At 39.8% G+C, this 27,790-nt stretch overlaps 1 protein-coding gene across 1 annotated transcript in view; it reads left to right on the top strand.

The window, feature by feature from the left end:
• Positions 1-27,790, top strand: part of LOC131958456 (uncharacterized) — a 271,932-nt gene that overhangs the window by 138,714 nt on the left and 105,428 nt on the right. Inside the window, exons 4-5 of the mRNA XM_059323514.1 lie at positions 4,097-4,305; positions 5,478-5,530. Coding sequence (XP_059179497.1) covers positions 4,097-4,305; positions 5,478-5,530 — 262 coding nt within the window. The remainder of the gene's footprint in view (positions 1-4,096; positions 4,306-5,477; positions 5,531-27,790) is intronic.

Genomic DNA, 27,790 nt, shown 5'->3' with positions numbered 1-27,790 from the left:
GGTGTGGAGGTGGTGGGGGTGGTGGGGGTGTGGAGGTGGTGGAGGTGCTGGGGGTGTGGAGGTGGTGGGGGTGGTGGGGGTGTGGAGGTGGTGGGTGAGTGAAAGTGGTGGGGGTGTGGAGGTGGTGGGTGAGTGAAAGTGGTGGGGGTGTGGAGGTGGTGGGGGTGTGGAGGTGGTGGGGGTGTGGGGGTGGTGGGGGTGTGGAGGTGGTGGGTGAGTGAAAGTGGTGGGGGTGTGTAGGTGGTGGGTGAGTGAAAGTGGTGGGGGTGTGGAGGTGGTGGGGGTGGGGGTGTGGAGGCTAAGATGAAGTTAGGTGGTACTGGGGGGGGAAGGTAGTGGAGATGTGGGTGAGGGTGGGTGCAATTAGTTGGGACATATCCTGCCTGGCCGCACGCACTAATTGTGTGTTGGGTGTGAGAACATGGACGGCTCAGACTGACACTATAAACGGCCTAGGTTAAGCCTGTACTATTGTTGTCGTGGACTCGCCCCGGGCCAAACTGTGTCGTTAAAATCTGGTGAAAATCTGGCACATTAGGATCGTAAACATCGGGGAGGCGGGGATAAAAGTGGGGGAGGATGAGGCAAACACAGGAGCGGGGGGGGGGGGAGTAATTATTGCCCACATTAATTTCTATTGGATAGCTTATCATTTCTGATCGAGATACTATTTTTTTAGATTCCCGCGCGTTTGACTCACGTGTGACAGCCAATTATAAAAGTAAAGTCTTAGTCTTCACGGTGACACTTAAATATAAAAGACACATTTCAACCTGGTGACCTTAATGAGGCTACCCTGGCGGTCAACAGTGTAGGTCAAGTAGAGTTCACCTGTTTTTGTGACATCGGCCTATGCAGAAATAGTGTGATCAGCACTCTGCCCAAACGTCTTTACATTAGTCAGCTACCCGTTATAGTGGAGTACATAATAATATGTACTTACAGACTTGAGACTGGATCCGAACTCACGCCTATCTGCTTAGGAGTTTTACGCTCTAACGTCCGACCACGTCATATCTAACAATGAAGTTTTAACTTATTCATACACAAATAAAAATAGTAGATGCAGTAAGTTTTATGTAAATAGTAATAAAACGGGTAGTGTTAGAAACTACAGTTACTGTGGACGTTTCGACCCAAGGTCTTCGTCAGCACACAACAGTGTGGTAAAGACCAGACAAAAAAGAGAAACTGTGACACAATTTTTGGACAGCTCGACAGTGGTAACACATCACGTCTAAAGACCACGATAACCAAATAAAGTAACGGGGTTTGGTAACGCTGAAAGTGTTTTGAAGACTTTATTTCCCCAATAGTTTGTCTAGTAATTGTAATGAAATTTCTGCCATTCGTATGTTGTAATTTTTGTTTTGTTTTTTGCTACATAACACTGCGTTTACACTAACGACGTGTATACCATACTCGCAACAAGTTAATGTTATTTAAAAACATTTTGATACAAAACATGAATAGTTACTTGAAGCGAGTGTTTTTGTTTCTAGACATGTATATTATACATGTCGCAAGTGTAAATACGGTGTAATTATGTATATATGTTTGATTTAATATCTTATGTTTTTTTAATGTGCGTATTGGTATTATTATCCTTGTGCATGTGTTTGTTGAGGAGACGGTTTTAAAGTTTCCCAAATCTCTAAACAACAGCTAAACCACTTTAATTAAAACTTAAAAAACTGAACTGCTGTAGTAGTGTATGAGAATGACAGGCACCATGCCTGGAATACAGACACAAGACCGACTAAAATGTCTTGGAGTGACCATGACTGGCACTAAGCCAAGGCTTAAATTACGGAGTTCTTGCAAGGGATTAGTGGAATATCGATCTGAAAACGGCGTTTATAGATGGACAAACTCCTGGACTTTACTCTCGTTAAGACAAAGCCGTCAAAATCCCCCGCGCTAGATAAGTACTCATATATATATATATATATATATATATATATATATATATATATATATATATATATATATATATATATATATATATATATATATATATATATATATATAACATAATATAATTTAACAGAGAGAGAGAGAGAGAGAGATAGGTATATATAATTTTATACACATTTCATCAGCATTATTATTTATTTATTATTATTCATTTCAAATGGTGATTAATTTCATGAGGTAAAAAAAGACATCTTAATTTTCTTAGTAATCTCTTTCTGATCAAACACAAGCTTTTCCAGATGATTGATTAAGACAATCTAATTAATGTAGGCCTACTTCAGAGAGATGAACAAATCATAGAAAATTGAAATGCCCAACCTGTTATAGTAAAAAAAAAAAAAAAAAAAAAAAAAAAAAAAAAAAAAAAAAAAAAAAAGGGAGATCAATCGCACTTTATTTCATTTTGTTTTTAAAACCGCCTTTGTTACTTTTTTCTTCTGTCAAGCAATTAGCTACCTTAGGATTGCAAATGTTTTTATAAGTATAATAAACCTTTCATAAATTCATAATAACATATTAAATTAATATTTACTTGTTTTAATTTTTTTTTAAATAGTTGCTTCATAATAAAAACAATGTAACTCAGTATGTTGCGATTGGATCATAGGGCAATATTTAACATTGTTAATTTGATAAGTCGCGAGTGTTTAATGAGGAAATAATGAGAGAAATAAATTTTAAACTGTTTTAATAATGGTAGTCAACAAACGACTGTCTGCTATTGGTGCATTGTTAATTTAAATTGTTAAAAAAATTACGCTAAAAAGAGTAAAATAGTTCGGAAGTTTAGTTGATAGAAGTAGAACATAAAAGACTACAAATTAAAAGGATAGGATAGGATTTAGTATTTAGAAAGACATGTTTTTTTTTATTGCAGGGGCAATAAACAAGGAAATAAAGATTTTCTGCGTAATGTATGATTATCTCCCTTTGACCGTATACATTTTATGAGGATAAAATTCCATACAAATAATTCAGGATAAAAAACTTAAATAAAAGAAAGTCCCATGATGAAATATCTAAAGATAAAAATTCCTAAGTATATACTGACAATTAAGCAGCACGAAATAAATCAGCCAATGCCGCTACTTTTGGTTTACATATAACTGAATATTCAACCAACACAGATGTGTCCTATAACTGACACGATGGTTGAGATGTGTCCTATAACTGACACGAGTGTTGGGTTGTGTCCTATAACTGACACGAGTGTTGGGATGTGTCGTATAACTGACACGAGTGTTGGGTTGTGTCCTATAACTCACACGAGTGTTGGGTTGTGTCCTATAACTGACACGAGTTTTGGGATGTGTCGTATAACTGACACGAGTGTTGGGATGTGTCGTATAACTGACACGAGTGTTGGGTTGTGTCCTATAACTGACACGAGTGTTGGGATGTGTCGTATAACTGACACGAGTGTTGGGATGTGTCGTATAACTGACACGAGTGTTGGGATGTGTCTTATAACTGACACGAGTTTTGGGATGTGTCCATTAACTGACACGACAGTTGGCATGTGAGGCGACTGTGCCGGTTCGAACCTTTACGTCATGTTACTGACGCCCTTACGAGCCAGGTTGTACTATGTACCAGGGAAGAAGGAAGTCGGGTACTAGACGGTGGGGTACGAGTTAACCCAGCGTTCAGTGGGGTGGAAGGTAAGTCTTGGGAGAACAGAAGAACAGTAACGACCGATACACGGTAATCAAACCGCTATTCAAGCCAGTTAGTCGGAGTTTGCCGTGTTGAGGCCTGCCTGGCTAATGGGAGACACCTCCTGAGCTGGTGATGTCCGTAAATAAAAGAAAGTTAAAACCGTTTCGGTTACCGCATTTTTCAAGTTCTAATTTATTTTAACCTTTGAAATATTTTATGATGTCGTGATGTTGTTTTATTGAAGTCCCTTTGATGTGATGTTAATGGCATATTGAAGATTGCAATTCCATGTTGATATTTTCTTGATGCCATTTTGATATTGAGTTCATGTAATGTTGATGTAATGTTGATGTAATGTTGATGTAATGTTGATGTAATGTTGATGTAATGTTGATGTAATGTTATGAATACCCGCCCACCCAATCAATAACCTCAGGTTATATATCTCTCTCTCCCTCAGACCTTGGGACATTTCAAGGCAGACCAGCGTGACGTCGATCGATTACGACGATGACGTCATCCGTTACATGGAGGGCGCGGACAACGGATCGGAGTACGCGGAGGACTACCGGATGAGGGAGGACGTGCTCCCCTCCCCTCCCATCTCCCCCCGGATGTGGGCGACGTTTGATGACGACGGTGACATTGCCGACAGCGACGAATCCTTGAGTGAGTATCAACATCCGCTGACCTTAGCCCGTTGATTGGTTCATCCTCATCACGTGACTTTTAAATCTAAAACACAAACCGGTGGGGGACACTGGAGAAAACAAGATAAGGAAGGTCAATTTTACACGATCAGGGTAGACTCGAACTTCACCCCATCCCCTTCTCACAGTGGGTTACCCCCTTACCCTAACCTTAAGCACATTTGCTTTCAGGCATCTTTCCACCACTCTGCCCCCTCTCCATTCGGGCTACATGGGAAAACATTTTTAATAGAAAATATATACTTTAACTTAAAGTTAAACAGTGTTGTTGAAACGAAAATTCAGGGTGCCCCCCTCGAAAGTTTCTAGACCCCCCCCCCTTACCCGGGAAAAAATGTCAGAAAGAAACCCTGACCGTTAGATGTGCCACACTATCACCCCTTCCACACAGCACAGCCGTCATGCGCTTGTCCCTTTACCTATTACTGTTGAGAGAACAAGTCAAGAACACCATCTTCTATGTAAAGTTTCTAAAGCTGACATCAAATCGGGTGATACACAGCGTCTAATGAACATGCGCGACCTTAATGAGCACTGCTCATACAAGCCCGGTATGTAAGCGACCTGTAAGCTACCTGTAAGCTACCTGTAAGCGTACCTGTAACCCTGCCTGTCAGCCCAGCCTTAAGACACCTGCATCTACTACTCCATACAGCTCTTCTAGACTGCTTTCCTAACCTAGCCTCATATGCAGCTTTTTTTAATATAGAGGTCACTTAGGTCGAACGTTGCGAGTTAATCAAGGATTATAATTAGTCCGTAAAAATGGAGATTCGATTAACTACGTGACGTCATAACGATATGGGTGTGGAAGAAGGAGTGGGGGTAATGAGGATCGTCTGCTAGACTAATTGCCAGAACTCATTTATAATAGCGTCTATATTGCCTTGCTTATAACTGCGTCGGTATAAAACGTTTATAATCGTGTCTTTATCAACCTGTTTATACCAGCGTCTAAATTAACCGTTTATAATCGTTGCTGTACCGGTTGATTTGACCTGCAATTTGTCTGTGCATGTTACTTTACCTGTGAGTTTAGTACCTAGTGCATTTTTCACCTTATGTTTTACCCCCTCTATAATCATGTAATAAGCCAACTCGTTTAACCTGAATCATCTCCCCTGTTTACAGATATATTGGACGACGTTGGCTCCACACTCAAGCCTAAATTCTACAAGCTACGGGTAAGCCATCCTTTAAGTTGTCTCCCTTTAGTCTGGTAAGCTACCATGTAAAGTTGTCCCCCTTTAGTCTGGTAAGCCACCATCTAAAGTTGTCTCCCTTTAGTCTGGTAAGCCACCATCTAAAGTTGTCCCCCTTTAGTCTGGTAAGCTACCTTCTAAAGTTGTCTCCCTTTAGGAAGTCCTTAGGCTTTTTACCTTTATTTTTACACTAAATTATGTGTCATACCATTTTTTATCCGAATCTTCTTACCAAACACTAGGGAAAGTTGCCTTTTGTGTGGATAAAACTATTTAGTTTTTTTTTTTTTTTTAAAGCAATCTCTTGATAAATACCATTATATATATATATATATATATATATATATATATATATATATATATATATATATATGTATATATATATATATATATATATATATATATATATATATATATATATATATATATATATATATATATATATATATATATATATATATATATATTTATATAATCCCAATACAATCATGGTATTAAAAGTAGAAAGGCCTACACTTTATTGGATAAAAACGTGGTAAATCCAAACTGAGCTAACCAAAAACAAATCCGCTACTGTTGTTAGATCAATTGTGTCTAGGACGTGCCAATCTGGCTTATCGGCCCTCGCTGCCCACCCCGCCCTGAGCTGGAAATGTCAGATGGTATCGACGCCTCGACCGGCCCCGATCATTGGACCGGCGGGTCGGGCACGTCAAATGCCACTCACTCACGCCGGTCGCTAAATGTTTGATGCCGATAACTGCCCAGGTTTTTGCATGCGCGTGCACGGACGCCTCCAGATATGATCCGGGGATTCCCTCAACCTTCTGGCACCGGCCGCCGCTCCGTGACGCAACTATTTCTTCCGGCGTGTTGTCGGATGTGTGAGTAGAAATACCACACGATTATAACCAGTACACAATCGGTTGCACGGTTTTACCCTTAGTAAGTGTTTGAGATAAATAGCTGCCAATACAGTAGATAGTTTTTGAACGAAACGAAATTCAGGCGTAGTCTACACACGACTTGAGTGATAATCTTTAACCATTTTTAGAGGGGGGGGGTGCGGAGATAAACTTAGATTTTTTTTGATTGTTGCAATTACAGTTTTAAACATATGCTCTGCGAGTTGTATAACAATAGAGACCTATAATAACAGAGACCTGAAACTGAGCTCTACGAGATACAGTACAGGGACCTATAATTGAGACATAACAGAGACCTATAACAGAGAGATAACAGAGACCTATGACTGAGATCTATAGAGGAAACTGACCTAACCCGGGAACTGCAATGGAACCACTAACTGACTGACTCTCAGTCCAATGACTGACTGACTCTCAGACCAATAACTGACTCCAAGACCAATAACTGACTCTCAGTCCAATGACTGACTCCCAGACCAATAACTGACTGACTCTCAGACAAATGACTGACTGACTCTCAGACCAATGACTGACTGACTGACTCTCAGACCAATGACTGACTGACTCTCAGACCAATAACTGACTGACTAAATACGACCTGGTTTTGTAAAGTGGCACCACTGGCTGGAGCCATCACACTGAGCCAATATTGATTTCACCTAATCAGCATAATTGAGTGGAGCAGTCGATAAGTAGGTTTGTTCCCCGGATGTTTGTATACGGGCTGTTAGTGTGTAGGCTGTTTGTATGTAGGCTGTTTGTATGTGAGCTGGTTGCATGTAGCATGTTTGTAAGCAGGCGTTTTGTGGACTGACTGGCCACCCTGTTAGGATAGTTTCAAGATAAATATTTGTTTTAGCTACTTTCTCTTCCGGTCTTTTTCGTTTATTTACGGTGATTTGGGTTCTGTAGCTGAACATAGTCACATTGAAATCAGCTCCGTGTGAACAACGGCCATGTTGAAAGGTACTCAGTGCTCGACATAAAATACAAATATAAATTAGATTTACTTAAAGAATAACCTTGTTGCCATTCATCTGCAAACTGAATGAGGACCCACACGAGTTAACACCAACATGGCATAATTACTCACGCTCATGCGCTTTCAAACACACACACACACACACACACATTTAGAGGAAAACTTGATACACCAACAAGTACGACATATACACATACTCACACACCCACACTCACATATACATACACACATACGTCTGTCAGAACTAAACACACACGAACACGCACACATGCTCAAACTTGTACATATACTCACGCTCGCACACATACACAACTAGACCAACGAGAGCAATAGATTATCCGCAGAGATTATCCACGGTGATTATCGATCTTTCCAAACATCTCACCTCCAGCATCCCCCACCCCCACACCTCCCCGCCCTGCAGGTACCTGTGACAGGCACCCCAACAGTTATGGACCACCTGAGTGGAATCACTCAACACCCTGTTCGCTCACGTGTCAAAACAAAACCTGTGATCGCGCAACCGGAAGTAAAGATTCAAAATGGCGCATCCTTTGTTGTTCACGAGCCGGTCGGTGGGATACACAATGGTGTCGAGACAATCCGGGATCTCACGGCACATCTTGTCTAGAATAAATAATCGTGTCATTTCACACCCGATCTTATCCCTTTTGTACATATCGGATGTAAATTCTTGTAAATACAATCCCAATGGAGCATTGCTGTCATTTCTAGTGCGCTATATTTAGTGAATTAATTACAGACCAATGCATTCAACATACCAACACTTATATCTATTTACAAATACACACAATTATATATATATATATATATATATATATATATATATATATATATATATATATATATATATATATATATATATATATATATATATATACATATATACATATATATATATATATATACATATATATATATATATACATATATATATATATATATATATATATATATATATATATATATATATATATATATATATATATATATATATATATATATATATATATATATATATATATATATATATATATATATTGTCGAAGCTAGACGCAATCCAAATGGACCGAGTAATTTTATATTGTTACACCATTTCTTTTATCAAGACTTGTCGTGTACCGACAGTTCGTGTTTCCAATAGAAATCAAATAGCACCGCGAGACGTGGAAGTTTCGCCGTTTGTGTCACGGCATTCACCATTTGTGACGTGACGTTATCGCGACGTGTAACACATACCACGACGATGTAAACTATCTGGCTCTTTACTGTGGAGCTACTGGTACAAGACCTTTTGTTTATCTAACATAATGTCCGCGTGTTTTCACATGGCCTAAAATATAAACAAGAAATCGATACTTCCAAATGGAATACATTACAAAATCTCTTGTATCATGCTTAAACTTTTATCCCATAAACAAATATCCCAAGATATTATCTTTATACTGTATGTATTGGCGTGAGGCAGACATTTCAAATGTCGTGTTTTCCCCGTCATTGCTTCCAACCGTTCTAAAAGTTTAATCCTGTTGAATAAAAACACGTCGCTATCTGTTCTTTGCGTGCCTCTACATTCTTCTCCACTGGGTGTTGTTTTTGTTGCGTAACCCTGGGGATAATCCCCTCCGGTGAGCGCTTGTCCGTTGGTGTTCATGGCTGGTCATAACATTGTGGGTTAGATATCTGACAGCCCATTTCTGATCGTAACATTGTGGATTTGATATCTGACAACCCATGTCACTCCATAACATTGTGGATCTGATATCTGACAGCCCAAGTTGTTCATAACATTGTGGATCTGATATCTGACAGCCCAAGTTGTTCATAACATCGTGGATCTGATATCTGACAGCGAAAGTTGTTCATAACATTGTGGATCTGATATCTGTCAGCTCATGTCTGACCATAAAATTGTGGATCTGATATCTGTCAGCTCATGTCTGACCATAAAATTGTGGATTTGATATCTGACAGCCCAAGCCCAAGTCTGATCATAGAATTACCTATTTGAAATCTGAAAACGAAACGTAATGAAATCTCACTGCTACCTGTGGTGTCTACCTTTGTACGTTCTATAGCACGCTACAGTCCTAGCGTAAGTAGCTAGTAACTACCATCAGGCACTATCGTGCTGATATATTGCTGTGGTTGTAGACCATATTGCGTGTATTTCTGGCAAGGATTAAGCTAGGATTTTCTTCGGTTCAAAATGTGCAGGATTTTCTCAGCTTTTCTCTCAACCAATGCTCCAATGTGGTGTGTTCTAATAGAATGTTCTAGCACGATACTTGCCCGGTGAGCAGATCAATTGTTATTCTGAGTGCAACATCGTGTTGATTAATCTGTGATTAGTTACAGTTTTAGAATGTTTGTATTATAATCTTGTAGCGGCTTACACAAGTTGTTTACTCACATAAAAAAGCGTGGAAAGCAGTCAAGCATAGAATGGTTTCAGTGCTGGATTTATTTGTGTGGGTTTCAATCAGTTGAAAAGTAAATGTCGGGCTTCTGAAGGGCGGCATAGAGCTAATGCAGGGATGAATAGGATTATAACACAAAAGGGAGAAGATTATCAGACTGGATTATAACACAATAATGGAGAGGATTATAAGACTGGGTTGACTGAGTTGACATATTGTGGCAGAGAATTTTTACACTTTGAGTTTGGGAATTAGAATAGAGTGGTGAAGGGGGTGTCGTATGTTATTAAAAGATTTAAAGAGATTATAGATAATCAAATATTTTTCGCCTGTTTCGTAATGTGAGTTTTATTTTTATAAATCTTTTTTTTTTCCATTTGTTAGATTTTTTCCATTTTATAAAAAAAGCCCATTATTATATTTTTAAAAACTCACAAGCAAACACAGAAATTACAACTAGATTATCCAGACATTAGCGCTAGAATTGGATGTGCAAGGAGCAATGTGTATTGGCTGTGATGTTTTACGTTTTGCATTGGTTGTAGGCTTTGAGGTTTTGAATTATTGAGTCGTTTGAAACGTGTTTTTGACAATTTTGGTATTTAATTAGGTTAAAATAAAATTTAAACAGAAAATCAACTTTAATCGAAGACTTTAAAATAAGAAAAAAAATTTAAATTCAAAAATATTATTTAAATGTATTGTTGCTGACGTTTTCCTACCAAATGAGAGGCCCCCCCCCCCCACAAAAATGTACAATAAGAAGCACTGACTTGTCTAATTTAAAAATACAAAGTCTGATGTAGGCCTACATTTTATCAAGGAAGTCACTCTAACTTACACTATCAGCATGCCCGAGTGTTTATTTAAAATCAAGCGAGTTGCATAATTTATTTCCAATGAGTCACAATTCTTTCACATCAATATAGAATCCTTCCGCGCCTGATAAATTAAACGAATCCATTGTTTCTTTTTTAATCTTCACTTTTTATATCACGTTAAAACAAATGTACTCTATCACTTTATAATTCCGTTAAAAAACTGTGATCTATCTTTTTTTAATTCACGTTAAAAAAATTGGTCTGTCCCTATTTAATTCACGTTTAAAAAAAATTTGCTCTGTCACTTTTTAATTCACGTTAAAAAAAAACTAAGCTCTGTCATTGTGCCTCCATTGGATAAACTTTAACACCGCTTTTTTTTTAAATTAACATATTACAAATCATTTTTTCCCCAGCTGTTTGTCTCTAAATATGTTATCTTAATAACCATAACATTATTTAATGCACTTGTGTCTAATTCAGTGCTTTGGTTTACTTTAATTGTGTTTTTCAACACGTGTTTGGTTTACATTAATTATGATATTCAGATAAAATACGTCTTCTGTGGAGTTTTCTCATTGTTGATAAATAGATACAGATGCGCTCTACCCATCAGGTGATGACGTCATTCGTTGTTTATTTTCAGATTTCCTTCGTTTTATCCCTTTACCATAAACAAATGGGCGTGTCATGACGGGTGAACGAACACAAATTATACAGCGTCCGTTGTTTGGTTTGCGATACATTATTCGACTCACCGACCAAATATTCAACAAAAAAATAAAAAAAAAATAAAAAAAAAAAAAACAAGAAAAAAAAACTTTTTTTTCCTGGCGTCTCTCTGGCCGCAGAGTTGCTATGGTAACGGTAAAATGGCTCAACGCTTTTATTTCACCGTGATTAAAATCGGGCGTCAAGCCTTGACTTAAATTAATTGAAAAATTCCTAGGCACGGCCCAATGACCTTGACCTTTGTCATCACCTGGCACACGCTTCATCGAGCAAGCCCTCCCCCCCCCCCTCCCGACGTGTAACTCCTGAAATTAATTTCCTAAATTGGGTTAATATTAGCATCAATGTGTAAGTGGATTAGGAGGTGGGGGGGGGGGGTGATATTCAAACACTCGAATGTTGCCACGTATTGTTTACAATGAACACATTCTAGTTTAACTCTGAGCGCGACTAGGTAAAGAATGATTCTAATCAGATCACTCCAGCTAATGCTAATTGCGGCGGTGCATTTTTTTCCCCGTTCAAATGTGCATCGGCGTGCAATTTTTGTCGCGCTGGTCAAACAATGGAGCGGAGCCCCAGTTAACGACGGCCGCGCCAGATATTTCAGGGCCCAGCTGGTAGAGTCAATATAACTTTGGCAGTGGACACTAAAGGTTGCGGGGGGGGGGGGGGGTGGATTAGAGAGGGGTGGGGGAGAGGGGAGCAAACTGTGAATGGAATGTGGGGAGCAAAGAATAGTGTGGGGAGAATGTGTGGTTAAGGAAAATAGAGAGTGAGAGAGTGTGAGAGAGTGTGTATGTGTATGTGTTTAAGTGTGTATCGTCATATGTAGTTGTATGTGTGTGTACGGCCGAGATGTATCGAGGGGAAAAGATAGTTAACAAAAATAAGGTCGGGCTAATAAAGAAACAGAAAAAACAATCATTACTATTGCAGAATAGTTCACGGTAAATAATTTTAAAATAATGTGGTCTTTTTTCACTTTTGATTAACAAAATAAATGAAAATATAGATACAACTAATAGTTTGTGAGAGTTCCTAAAACTATTTCCTCTAGCTGTGCAGATTTAAATGTCTCTAATTGTTATGCATTAATTAGTTTTATAGTGAATATTAATTAATCAACGATAATTGCCCAATGTCGCGTAAAAAAGAATTTACGGAGCATTTTAAATTTGTTAGCTTTAAGCTGTATGAAAATACATTGTCCTTGGTTTATGGTTTTTTTTTTTACACACACACACACACACAAACACACACACAAATACACACACCATCAAGATGGTCTGTTGTCCATCAGAGAAGATGGTCAATTGTCCACCAGACGACTGTTTGGGTCATCTCTCGGTGGTTGTTTGGCCACGACCTAAGCCTGACGTCTTAGCCGGATCTCAACTCATTAGCATGTGTGGTGGCGCCATCTGGTGGCTAGTAGACCGCTGGACACGGCAAATAAAATCTGGCTAGTAGACCACTGGACACGGAAATAAAATCTGGCTAGTAGACCACTGGACACGGAAATAATATCTGGCTAGTAGACCGCTGGACACGGCAAATAAAATCTGGCTAGTAGACCGCTGAACACGGCAAATAAAATCTGGCTAGTAGACCACTGAACACGGCAAATAAAATCTGGCTAGTAGACCACTGGACACGGCAAATAAAATCTGGCTAGTAGACCACTGGACACGGCAAATAAAATCTGGCTAGTAGACCACTGGACACGGCAAATAAAATCTGGCTAGTAGACCACTGAACACGGCAAATAAAATCTGGCTAGTAGACCACTGGACACGGAAATAATATCTGGCTAGTAGACCACTGAACACGGCAAATAAAATCTGGCTAGTAGACCACTGGACACGGCAAATAAAATCTGGCTAGTAGACCACTGGACACGGCAAATAAAATCTGGCTAGTAGACCACTGGACACGGCAAATAAAATCTGGCTAGTAGACCACTGGACACGGCAAATAAAATCTGGCTAGTAGACCACTGGACACGGAAATAATATCTGGCTAGTAGACCACTGGACACGGCAAATAAAATCTGGCTAGTAGACCACTGGACACGGCAAATAAAATCTGGCTAGTAGACCACTGAACACGGCAAATAAAATCTGGCTAGTAGACCACTGGACACGGAAATAATATCTGGCTAGTAGACCACTGGACACGGCAAATAAAATCTGGCTAGTAGACCACTGGACACGGCAAATAAAATCTGGCTAGTAGACCACTGGACACGGCAAATAAAATCTGGCTAGTAGACCACTGGACACGGCAAATAAAATCTGGCTAGTAGACCACTGGACACGGCAAATAAAATCTGGCTAGTAGACCACTGGACACGGCAAATAAAATCTGGCTAGTAGACCACTGGACACGGCAAATAAAATCTGGCTAGTAGACCACTGGACACGGCAAATAAAATCTGGCTAGTAGACCACTGGACACGGCAAATAAAATCTGGCTAGTAGACCACTGGACACGGAAAATAAAATCTGGCTAGTAGACCGCTGAACACGGCAAATAAAATCTGGCTAGTAGACCACTGGACACGGCAAATAAAATCTGGCTAGTAGACCACTGGACACGGCAAATAAAATCTGGCTAGTAGACCACTGAACACGGCAAATAAAATCTGGCTAGTAGACCGCTGAACACGGCAAATAAAATCTGGCTAGTAGACCGCTGGACACGGCAAATAAAATCTGGCTAGTAGACCACTGAACACGGCAAATAAAATCTGGCTAGTAGACCGCTGAACACGGCAAATAAAATCTGGCTAGTAGACCACTGAACACGGCAAATAAAATCTGGCTAGTAGACCGCTGGACACGGCAAATAAAATCTGGCTAGTAGACCGCTGGACACGGCAAATAAAATCTGGCTAGTAGACCACTGGACACGGCAAATAATCTGGCTAGTAGACCGCTGGACACGGCAAATAAAATCTGGCTAGTAGACCACTGAACGCGGCAAATAAAATCTGGCTAGTAGACCGCTGGACACGGCAAATAATCTGGCTAGTAGACCGCTGGACACGGCAAATAATCTGGCTAGTAGACCGCTGGACACGGCAAATAATCTGGCTAGTAGACCGCTGGACACGGCAAATAAAATCTGGCTAGTAGACCGCTGGACACGGCAAATAAAATCTGGCTAGTAGACCGCTGGACACGGCAAATAATCTGGCTAGTAGACCGCTGGACACGGCAAATAAAATCTGGCTAGTAGACCGCTGGACACGGCAAATAAAATCTGGCTAGTAGACCACTGGACACGGCAAATAAAATCATGGGTTACAGCTCTTGCGGGTCTCTTGATGGGGGCTAAAGTATTTCATCTCAGTGGTGCTAGATCAACATGGACATCAACATATCATTAAGAAATAAGTCAAAAAATATATATATATAATATATGTTTATAGGTTTGTGTTTATGTGTTAATTAAAAAAAAAAACACTATCTCCCACAAATTTAGCTACGATGCTGTACGGTAAACCATCTATAACTCTCGCAGCTCATTTTGTAGCTACTGATTTCTCTTGTACAAATCATGTGGTAGTTTATTGTAATCCTGTGTTGACCATTGTATGCCCTAAACATGTCTGCAGTGTTCATTAATGACTATCAATTTATTCTACACCGAATTAGAATCGAATATTGTCAGTGTTTTATTTGTGCAAGGAAGGTGCGAGGGGGTTGGGGGGCGCGTGTATATTCCTGACATTTAGATCAATTTTAAAACTCTAATACTTGTGGCGCCAAGTTAAGCCCTTGTATACACTGTGAGCTGGTCTTAGTGCCTAGTCCTGTTATTTTAGGATTAGTTACCTCCCTTGTAGATAGTTGTTTCAGGAATAAATTATCTCCTCATGTATCTTGCTGTCTGAACTTGATCTTCAGATTCACATCTTGTTCTTTACCTGGACACATTGGGTCTGTAATCTCCGACACTCTGTATGTACACATTCCGACACACTGTGCTTATCCACAACTCCGACACACCGTGTCTACACCATTCTGACACATCGTGTCTCCGCCTCTCCAACACATCTCCCCGTACACCGTGTCGTCCCCTCTCCTCTAGGGCTAATCCCAGATTAGTTTAGCCTCCAGTTTTGGCTAACCAATGTGCTAAAACCTTTATCTAAACAAACCTTCAGAAGGTTATCATCAAACTGGATTATCCCCCTTTAGTAGCCAGAGAAGAAAAAACCGATAAAAAAACTATTCACTTTGGCCGACACAGAATAGTGGGGGGAAAAAATGAAATACTCGATTTCAGAGCAAAAAAAAATAAACTTAAAAATGTGTTAAGCTAAAGCCCTAACTGCCAAGGGCAGATCTTTAACTGTGAATTTCATAAAAAACTGCCGAAAGCCAAATATAGGTTCGGGAAACTTATCACATCGGCCATTTTTTCTGCTTTATAAGAGCCTTTACAAGATTCACATTTAAAGGTTGCCTTAAAGGATGCACTTTTACCAATACAATACATGATTCACATTTAAAGGTTGCCTTAAATGATGCACTTTTTCCAATACGCCAACAAAGTAGCAAAGCTTTATAAAAACAAAATGAAGACGTAATTAAGGCCTAATTAAGACGACTCTTACAAACCACCCCCTTGACATGAACCAATTCTATACACCATAATAGAGGACCATAATATGGTCCAAACATGTTCACGTTATAAACAACAACACAGAGGTCGTGGTTATTGTCGTAGAGAGCAGACCTCCAATTGATAAACTTAAAGCTAGTATGTGGCGCATACAACTGGTCAGTATCACGTGACCCAACACTAGTACATGACTGATGGTTGTCTCTAGCCTTACTCCATCAATGGCGTGACGTCACACACAGTCACGTGATGACCGTGCTGAATTGATAAGGCGAGGGGCTTGTGTTTGATATTAAACATTGGGGGAGGGGGGGGGGGGGAACCAGCCGTACACTGACCGGCCCGTCCTGTGTTTATCCTGTCTGGGGATTATCCGCTGTGGATTAGTCGAAATGTGTTGACTAATCACCAGGTGTTTGTGCTGGACATCAGGGATATTATTAGTCACTGGCGTCAAATTTAGTCACTGGCGTCAAATTTAGTCACCAAAAGGAAATTTAGTCACCGACATGAAAATTTAGTCACCGTAAGGAAATTTAGTCACTGAAAAAATTAGTCAATGGTGGCTAATTGATTTTGTTAGAACTTTGTTTAGCTTTAATTATCAAGATTCCTTTATCTTTATTGTTATATCTGTTTCATGGCTTGTAATATAATTTCCCATATACTTCAGCTTTGTGGAACCTTGTATGTCAGCTTACATATTATCTATTTCTGTTGAGCTGGAAATGGGAAACCAACTACAATTATTTGTTTAAGCTAGCCCTTATCACCATTCCATACTTTAAATTGGCCCTTAACAGAACTCTATACTTTAAACTGATCACTATCAGTATCCGATACTTCGAATGGATATAGCTGATTATGGTACCTGAATGAAAATCAAACCCTAATTATAACCCAGCGCGAGACCTACTTCAAACGCTGACCTACATAACCTTGACTTCGGCCTGTGAGGAAAGTACTCTCTAATTAAAAATTGTTCAGCTTATTTTTTTTGAAAAAATGTATTATTTGGTTCTCTGCTAGCCTATGTTGAGAAAATAACTACTAATTTTTTAGTGTTGGTATTTCTGAAAGGGTTATCACAATGATGTAGTGTTTGTACTTCTTTTCCCTTGTTTCATTGATTGTGGATGTCTGTAAATCCTCGAATTTCTGCCCATTCATTTTTTTTTCTAAATGTTAACGTATGTCTTGTATTCACGGACCTTATGGAACTAACTAATAATCCCAAGTAAATCATCAATTTTATCCTTCAACGCTAATTCATTGTAATTCATCTAGTTAATAATTGTGTTAATCAAAATAATCATCAGATCAAACCCTTGTAAATCATTAAGTTAAACTCTTATAAATCATTAAGTCAGATCCTTGTGAATCATTAAGTTAAGCGCCTATGTATCTCATACTATACACGGTCAACGCTCGTATCATTGGGAGACTATTTTCTCCAAATTTAGTTCTGATTGATGCCCTCCACCCCCACCCCACGTGACCATATCTGTAGTACCGTCATCACCCACAGTAGCCTAGGGTATTAGCTTGAGGCCCGGGGCCACATATGGCTCAAAGATTCTTTTATTTATTTATTTTTTTGCCGCTCTTTTTCTATTTAGTTTTAAAAAGTTGTTTTTGAGAAAAGTATTTTTAAAAAGTGATGTTTTTTTTTGGACAAAATTATAACTTCACGTGTCGTTATTGTTATCGTAGCAGAAACCCAATAGTTATGCTAATATGGTGATAAAGAAGATCGATTTAGAAAAATACAGTTAACAAGTAAACCTGTTTGTTTACCTACTTCTGTCTTCATTAGCTTGTTCTTCACTTCACAAATGGCCATCGCATATATATAACACACATTGCATGAGAAGTGAGTGGAGAGGGAGGGGGGTGAAGTTGATGTGTAATTCTTGTCCACTTAAGCTAATGACTAGCGCATCTCTCAACACACACACACAAGACGACAAGCTGCTCACCATGCACGGCAACACGCCCTGACCTCACGCGGAGAGGCCGGCCATGTTGTAGGTTTGCTAAGTTTTTCTCTAATTGATGGGATCATTTCTCCGCACAGATAATCAGCGCTGACGTGCGGAACAATGCGAACCTTGTTCCCTGCATGTTCCCTGCATGTTCCCGCGTGTGCTTACTCTGGTATAATTTATGTAAGATTTTCTAAGGAAACTTGGGGATGTTTTTGAAACAGTGACATTCGACGCTTAAGATTTGAAATTTTCATGTAAGTTGAACATAGAAATGTAAGTGTGAAACGATATGGATAAAAACCATTCTTTTGTTTTTAGTTAACTATCGCACAAGATAGAATACATAGCATACAAGTGTTTTCTTAGTGGTGTGGCGTAAACAAAATGTGTTAGGTGATTTCTGTCTGCTTCCGATGATGTTTTATGAAACTATTTTTACAAGAATTACAGGGTAATTTGTTTTTTTACCATCAGTGATGTGTGGGTAGCAAAGTTCTTTCGAACCCACTTACACAGATGAAACATTAGAAACCTATCGTCTATGTCTCTAGGCCAACATTAGAAACCTATCATCTCTAGGCCAACATTAGAAACCTATCGTCTGTAGGCCAACATTAGAAACCTATCGTCTGTAGGCCAACATTAGAAACCTATCGTCTCTAGGCCAACATTAGAAACCTATCGTCTATGTCTCTAGGCCAACATTAGAAACCTATCATCTCTAGGCCAACATTAGAAACCTATCGTCTATGTCTCTAGGCCAACATTAGAAACCTATCATCTCTAGGCCAACACTAGAAACCTATCGTCTGTAGGCCAACATTAGAAACCTATCGTCTGTAGGCCAACATTAGAAACCTATCGTCTCTAGGCCAACATTAGAAACCTATCGTCTCTAGGCCAACATTAGAAACCTATCGTCTATGTCTCTAGGCCAACATTAGAAACCTATCGTCTCTAGGCCAACATTAGAAACCTATCGTCTCTAGGCCACCATAAGAAACCTATCATCTCTAGGCCAACATTAGAAACCTATCGTCTCTAGGCCAACATTAGAAACCTATCGACTCTAGGCCAACATTAGAAACCTATCGTCTCTAGGCCAACATTAGAAACCTATCGTCTCTAGGCCAACATTAGAAACCTATCGTCTCTAGGCCAACATTAGAAACCTATCGTCTCTAGGCCACCATAAGAAACCTATCGTCTCTAGGCCACCATTAGAAACCTATCGTCTCTAGGCCAACATTAGAAACCTATCGTCTCTAGGCCACCATAAGAAACCTATCGTCTCTAGGCCAACATTAGAAACCTATCGTCTCTAGGCCAACATTAGAAACCTATCGTCTCTAGGCCAACATTAGAAACCTATCGTCTCTAGGCCACCATAAGAAACCTATCGTCTCTAGGCCAACATTAGAAACCTATCGTCTCTAGGCCAACATTAGAAACCTATCATCTCTAGGCCAACATTAGAAACCTATCATCTCTAGGCCACCATAAGAAACCTATCGTCTCTAGGCTAACAAAACCTATCGTCTCTAGGCCAACATTAGAAACCTATCATCTCTAGGCCACCATAAGAAACCTATCGTCTCTAGGCTAACAAAACCTATCGTCTCTAGGCCAACATTAGAAACCTATCGTCTCTAGGCCAACATTAGGATCCTATTATCTCTAGGCCAACATTAGAAACCTATCGTCTCTAGGCCAACATTAGAAACCTATCGCCTCTAGGCCAACATTAGAAACCTATCGTCTCTAGGCCAAAGCTAGAAACCTATCGTCTCTAGGCCAACAAAACCTATCGTCTCTAGGCCAACATTTGATGAGGCCATGCAAATCTGGCCAATGTTTCTTTTGATTGCCAGCTAGAACTTCTGTAAACAAATCAAAATGGCTGCCAATATTTTGTCAAAATCCGGTGCAAGTTTTAACTGGCAACATTCCATTGTAGCCAGAATTTAATATTGTCTTTCTTAAACTCATTTCAAAAAAATACTCGCTCTTGATGTTTTGGTTTTTAAAAAAATAAACAACAGAACGTCTTCAAACTTTAGAAACCACAAAACAGTTATAGATGTGTTGAAAATCTGCAACCAAAACAAAAATGATTTTTGAATTCTCTTAAACGAGTGAAGTTTTATTTGAACCAGAATTATGGGCAGATCTTTCTGCTACAGACACTAATCTACGCTTAACTCGAAACTTTTTCCTGCCTGGATAAACCGTATTGGTCATCCACATTGGCCACTCACACTGACCAGACTAGTGCCACTCTTGGATTACTTCCGGTCAAATGGATACTGTGGTCAAGCTCAGGAACGGATCCAAGCTACGCGTACCTGCCAACATTGGGTCTGAGGCTCTGAAAAGTCTCCGGTACTCGTCAGTTCGCAGTCTCAAGGTCGACATACGGAAACGCAAGGCCTGGTCGGAATACTACGAGGTGAGTTAAGCTTATTCAGAGTTCAGTGACGGCTGAGTAGGTAGAAATTCTAGTGGGAGAAAAACGATGGGTGAGTAGAAATTAAGCTTAGTCAGAGTACAAAAATTGTTGTTCAGTGAGAAAAAAGAGCTATACAGAGTCAGAAAACTTTTATCAGTGGGGTGAGGGGCGGTGAGGACAATGCACCTCCCCTGTTACCAATGACGCTGTTTCCTGTATGTCTGGTACCACTTCCGGTGAGGGCAATCACGCGGAGACCGCGCAACACGTGACCTGTTTCTCGCGGGAATTGTCTTAAATATTCAGTTTACATGGCAGTGGTCGATTGGTATTCGCTAGTAGTTCGCAGTTTACTTACTAGTGGCCGATGGTTATTTGCCTGTAGTTCGCAGTTTACTTAGTAATGGTCGATGGTTACTTGCCTGTAGCTCGCAGTTTACTTAGTGATGGTCGATGGTTACTTGCCTGTATTTCGCAGTTTACTTAGTGATGTTCGATGGTTACTTGCATGTAGTTCGCAGTTTACTTAGTGATGTTCGATGGTTACTTGCATGTAGTTCGCAGTTTACTTATTGATGGTCAATGGTACTTACCTGTAGTTCGCAGTTTACTTAGTGATGGTCAATGGTTACTTACCTGTAATTCGCAGTTTACTTAGTGATGTTCGATGGTTACCTACCTGTAGTTCGCAGGTTACTTTGTAGTAGTTGAAGGTTTGTAGGTTGCAGATAGAGGTAGATCGCAGTTTACGTGGTAGTATGTCGCAATTTTGTTTTTCTTGGAGATTAATATTAAGTTTGTGTGGGTCATAGTTCACTCTGTATGACGTCACAAAAAAATTTCCACTCAACATTACATGTTCCAAACGTTTACTTGATACATATTGTTTTTATACAAACATGTTATATTAGCATCTTCGCTATATTTGTATTGTGTGCATATCAGAACGTATTGTAAAACTTAAATCTAATACAACACTGACCTCTGTTATCAATAAAACGTAATCAATAAATTTAGAACCGTTGATTGATTTATTGGGTAGGAACCTATTATTTCTCATCCTATTCGACTTTTTATGACAATCTGATCGGCGTTTAGTACACCTTAATGGGACGCAACTCGTGTAGTTGCTGACTTGAATATGGCTGATTTGTATTAGCTTGAAACGTTATGGCTGACAGAATTAGCAATCTGTTACCGGCGCTGGACATCTCCCTAGTTCAATATGACCTTGACCTTCTTCTATCTGACCCCACCCTCCTCCCCTTCTCACCATCCCGCAGACATTAAAGACCAGTGATACTGTTTTGGGTGTAAAAAAAAACTCGCACTTTACCCCGTAAACTCGGTTTTATCCGTCGCCTGGCAACGCATTTACTTCCGGTCTAGATTCGGGTCAACATGTACTTCATCAGACAGGTTAGCTCAGATGACACACGCGCGCTCCCCCGGGATTCGATCCCGTGTCAGTGAATGATCGCTCACGCGTCACTTTCTTAACAACGCCTGACTTGGCCGGTCGACCCTCTGGTTGGAGGGGGGGGGGGCGTCTATGACGACAAGATTGCGATCGATATTCAATCTTCAATTCGAAAAAGTTTAAATTTTCAACCTTCCCCTCATCCCAACACCCCACCCATCGAAGATAGCCCGCCCCACCCATTTCAACACCCCATCCACATCGACGCCAATCCCCCCACCCCTTCCATATAATCCCCTATTTACCGTTTTCCTACAAATTATAGTTGTAAATTTACCAAACCTACTTTTTGTTGTGTATATCGATGCCAGCACATCGAACACGTCTACCCTAATCCTTAGTCCTTACCTAACTCTACACAAAACATCACCTGTCTAACCCAATACTTAGTCCTTACCTAACTCTACACAAAACATCACCTGTCTAACCCAATACTTAGTCCTTACCTAACTCTACACAAAACATCACCTGTCTAACCCAATACTTAGTCCTTACCTAACTCTACACAAAACATCACATGGTACAATCATCTAATTAAAATCCTAGCCTTAAATCTAATCATCCGTGTTGTATCGTTGTAACGAACATGCTAGTATAGTCAATCTCGTAACGAACATGCTAGTATAGCCAATCTCGTAATGAACATGCTAGTATAGCCAATCTCGTAACGAACTTGCTAGTATAGCCAATCAAAATCCTCTATATTGTCAGTTCAGCAGCAACCTATTACTGTAATACTCTTACCAACATACACACGTTAAAAATCATGATTAGATCGTATTGTAGTGGACTCCTGAAACTATCATCTTTTATATTTATACCAGCTCTAAACGGCCGTTGATTTTGGTCCTTTATTCTTTAGGCCCCCCCCCCCCCCCACCTATCAATAGACGGTCATTGCCCTTATCTTCATAACCCCTTCCTCTCAATAGACGGCCCTTCTACACTCCCGCCTCTAAACAAAGGACCACGACTCTGATGATTTAAACTTACCCCAGCCCTCACCTCCTATACTTACACCCTCTCACCGACATGTATCGCCCAACAGACCTCGTTGTTCACTTTTCCACCCAAATTTAGTTTGAAGAGAAATCCCCCGGACCGCGAGAGAGCACTAAAAAACTCGGACCGGAGAAAAGCACTAAAAGCGGGAGGTTGGAAATTGACGCGCGGCGATGCCGGCTTCCCCGGCTCTTGTCTCCTCCGAGTAGAGAAATAAAACCGGAAATAACCGGCCTGACGAAGGACAGGGATTCTCATTTTTCTTCTGAAATGAGATTGTTTTCGTGGAAATATTTTCTGGTTAACTTTGTGGGTCGTGTTATGACGACGGGGTTGCGTCATGTGGGGCTGGTTTTGGTGTTTTGTACTGGTGTAGGACTCGATGGCTTAGTGGGTTGTCAAAGAATAAATGCTTCAGTCTACCTGTTCTATGGGGGTGTGGCCTAACTGCAGTTATAAGTAGTTTCTTCCAGGCATATCTTCGAAGAAAGTATACTTTTAACAGTGTCCACCTCGCGCCCCCCCCCCCCCTCCGAAAATTTTTGTTTGCTAGATTAAAAAGCTTTTTTGCTGCCAACTGCGGGAGTCTTATAAACAAAAAGGTTGAATGGGCTATATCAACTGTAATTCACATTTTCTCGAGTACTATGACCTGCTCTACGTTTTTAGGGCTACAAAATACAAGCCTAACCAGCTGAGCTGCAGTCACTTACAGAAAACAACTGACTACTTTACATATTTTCTTAATGATTTTTGTGCGATAATTAATTAAGCGATATTTTTTTATTGCTCCAACGTTGTATGCTAAATTTATTTGTTCATTTTTTTCTCTGCCCACCAGCTGTGTTCAGTTTGCGAATTTTATTTTTGCTCACTCTTCATGCGCTGTTTGTTTTCGTTTCGCTTTATTCAGGTCACCGTTCCACATGAGTAAACACTGATACCTGAACTAGGCGTAGCTCAACCGTGGAAGATGACGTCATGACCGTCTCACGCGTACAAATTCTGATTTGACCTCGCATCACCTGTCAGGACATCAGATGTTGGATTAAACATCTCACACATTTAATGCTGCGCGGATTATAGCAATGCTGAATGGGGTACCCCGTCTAATTTTAGATCATACTAGAATACCCGTCATCCGTTGGATAACTGTGGGTTTCGGGGGTCATCCATCAAAAAACATCACGTCTGTCACTCAGATGCATAGCGACCCTTCTCGGCGCCCGGGGACAAACTTTTCGATTTGAACCCCCCCCCCCCGCAAGATTTCGATTTGCAACCCCCCCCCCCCCTCAAACTTTTGATGTGCACCCCCCCCCCCCCCACTCAAACTTTCGATTTGCACCCCCTCAACCTTTTAATTTATTTTTCCAACCCATTTTGGCGCCCCCTAAGGTCGGCGCCCGGGGACATATGTCCCCCACCCGCCCCCCCCCCCTCCTCGCTACGCTACTGCAGTGTCACTTATCGTCACAAAAAACAGACCCCACATTCAAAAAGATGTTTTTTATCATTTAAAAACACCGAAAACACCGATTTCGGACTATCCCTTCATATACTGACGTCACAGGTGACCTACTCAACTCTACTTCACCTGCCCAGTGTCCCGCCAAGTCTCAGACAACATGTTTTTATCGTTTAAAAAACGATTCCAGCCGAGCATGTCTCTGACCACACTATCCCTTCATATGCTTAGGACAAAGAAACAGATGAACCCTACTTCACCTGCCCTGTGCCCCGCGAGTTCCTGATAGTCAACCTTATCATTCACATATAGGGCTTAAGAAAAAATAATTGAAAACGTAAAAAAAAAAAGTTCTATTAATTTTTATGACACTGACTTTAAAATTTAGCCTTCACTCTCCAAAGCAAATTTTAAAATGCTTTTCTGGCATATCTAGCCCTGGCCACCTATACCATGTTTAAATAATGTGAACACCCGCCATCTTGCTCGTGGTAAACATGGCCTAAAAATGGTCCGAAGTCATTCGTCCGGTCCGGACGCCATATTGTTGTTAGCAGCCGACCACGCCTCCAAGTTAGTTAGTAATCCTACTATATCTAGATATAGAACCTAGATTTTAAAAAATCCCATTTATTCTCGAATTAGATGATCATTGAAATAGATTCTAGATGTAGAATTTACATTAAGTCTAGATCTAGAATGTACATTGAGTCTAGTGACCTAGATCTAGGCTAGATCTAGATTCTAGTCTAGAATCTAGGCTAGATTCATAACTTTCCTTCAACAGCTGATCTTTAGATCTAGATCTAGAGAAATTTATTGTAAAACTAATGAAAAAAGACAGTTTAAAATTGATATAAGTGTTGGAACGTAATAAATACAGCAAACGGACGTATTGTTTAAGTTATAGCCGGCAGAAAATTAGCTTTGTAACGCGTTAAACTTTTGAATGGGCCACAAAGTTTATGATGGAGTCCGCCATTTTTATTGTAGATTCTACCAAAAAAGTAAACACATCAAGGGACGTCACTATTCCCACAAAGTTTAGTCAATGTTTTAACATTTTCTTGGACAGATTGTAGATCTAGAGAAATTTATCGTAAAACTAAATGAAAAAAGACAGTTTAAAATTGATATAAGTGTTGGAACGTAATAAATACAGCAAACGGACGTATTGTTAAAGTTATGACCCACAGAAAATTAGATTTAGAACGCGTTAAACTTGTGAATGGGAACACAATTTTCTTCGATAGACGCCGCCATTTTATTGTACTAAAGAGTAAACAAAAACCTGTGACGTCACGGTCCCGCCGAGTGTAGTGGTCGTTTTAATCTTTTTAAAAAAAATGGGTTACTCTGCATATGAATAAATCAATAAATTAATTAACGTCTTTAAATAAATGTGTGATTAACAGTCTGTCTTAAAACAAAAAATTTTCTCTACCTACATACTATTTTACAGCTCTCCACGATGAGTGCAACCATGCGAGATAGTCGATCAGGCAAACAAAAAAACAAACAAAAAAACAAACAAAAAAACAAATAAATATTCAAACATGTAAACAAACTTGACTTTTAGTAGTATACTAGAATACCCGTCATCCGTTGGATAACTGTGGGTTTCGGGGGTCATCCATCAAAAAACATCACGTCTGTCACTCAGAGGCATAGCGAGCCTTCCCGGCGCCCGGGGACAAACTTTTCGATTTTAACCCCCCCCCCCCAAGATTTCGATTTTCAACCCCCCCCCCCCCTCAAACTTTTGATGTGCACCCCCCCCCCCCCACTCAAACTTTCGATTTGAACCCCCCTCAACCTTTCAATTTATTTTTCCAGACCATTTTGGCGCCCCAACATATGTCCCCCCGCCCCCCCTTCCCCCCTCCACCTCCCCTTTCCCCCCCCCCCCCGCCTCCCCTCCCGCCCCCCCCCCCCTCCTCGCTACGCTACTGCAGTGTCACTTATCGTCACAAAAAACAAACCCCACATTCAAAAATATGTTTCTTATCTTTTAAAAACACCGAAAACACCGATTTCGGACTATCCCTTCATATACTGACGTCACATGTGACCTACTCAACTCTACTTCACCTGCCCAGTGTCCCGCCAAGTCTCAGACAACATGTTTCTATCGTTTAAAAAACGATTCCAGCCGAGCATGTCTCTGACCACACTATCCTTTCATATGCTTAGGACAAAGAAACAGATGAACTCTACTTCACCTGCCCTGTATCCTGGCAAGTTCAGATAGGCAACTTTATCATTCACATCTAAAAAAAAAAAAATTGAAAAAAATATCTTTGACATATTGGTCTAGAACCTGTGCCACCCACATGAGAGCGGGCTACGCTACCAACTTAGCTATTTACTCGTGACGTCACAAATGAATTTTTATACTATACTTTTGAGTCTCCGCGCATAGATCTAGATATTAATATTAGGCTAGTAGTAGTAACTTTCAAATTAAATTTAATCTTAAATTAGCCAAACAAAGATTTATATAAAATAAAGAAGTTCTGAAATTAGCTAGATCTAGATAATTCTATCTAGATCTATATTCTACGACTCGCTTGCTTAGGTCTTAAGTTTAGTTTTTCTTGCTAGATCTAGATCTAATCATTAGCTACGCTGATAGGCCCGGAGCGAGCATTTCAAAATTACCATATTCCAAAAAAAGATTTATATAAAATAATAAAGGTCTAAGATAGTTTAGTATATAGAAAATCATTATTATCTAAATCTAGATAGAATTATCTATATTTTTGATATACGACTGAGCTATATCTAGAGTTTACGTCTATAATTTTGCACACTTAGTGGTATAGAAGCCGCGTATGAATCTTAAGCTACGCAAATAGATCTAGGCCCTGACTCCAGCACTTCAAAATTTGCATAGGGGCCTAGTCAAAACAAAGATTTATACAAAACAATAAAGGTCTAAAATATTTTAGTATATAGAAACTCATTATTATCTAAATCTAGATAGAATTATCTATATTCTAGATCTACGACTGGTTTGCTTAAGTCTCGTTTCTTTTTTGGTTTGTATTAAGATCTATAACTAATAAATTTTTGATTTGACCTAGATTTAGATTCTAGATCTAGATCTATAAATAAATAACTTACTTGGACAGATTGTAGATCTAGAGAAATTTATTGTAAAACTAAATGAAAAAAGACAGTTGAAAATTGATATAAGTGTTGGAACGTAATAAATACAGCAAACGGACGTATTGTTTAAGTTATAGCCGGCAGAAAATTAGCTTTGTAACGCGTGAAACTTTTGAATGGGCCACAAAGTCTATGATGGGGTCCGCC

The sequence above is a fragment of the Physella acuta genome, unplaced genomic scaffold, assembly GCF_028476545.2.
Source record: "Physella acuta isolate Inbredline_101_S28 unplaced genomic scaffold, ASM2847654v3 ptg001328l, whole genome shotgun sequence".
NCBI classification, from domain to species: Eukaryota; Metazoa; Mollusca; class Gastropoda; family Physidae; genus Physella; species Physella acuta.
This window is presented reverse-complemented; position numbering and strand designations above follow the sequence as displayed.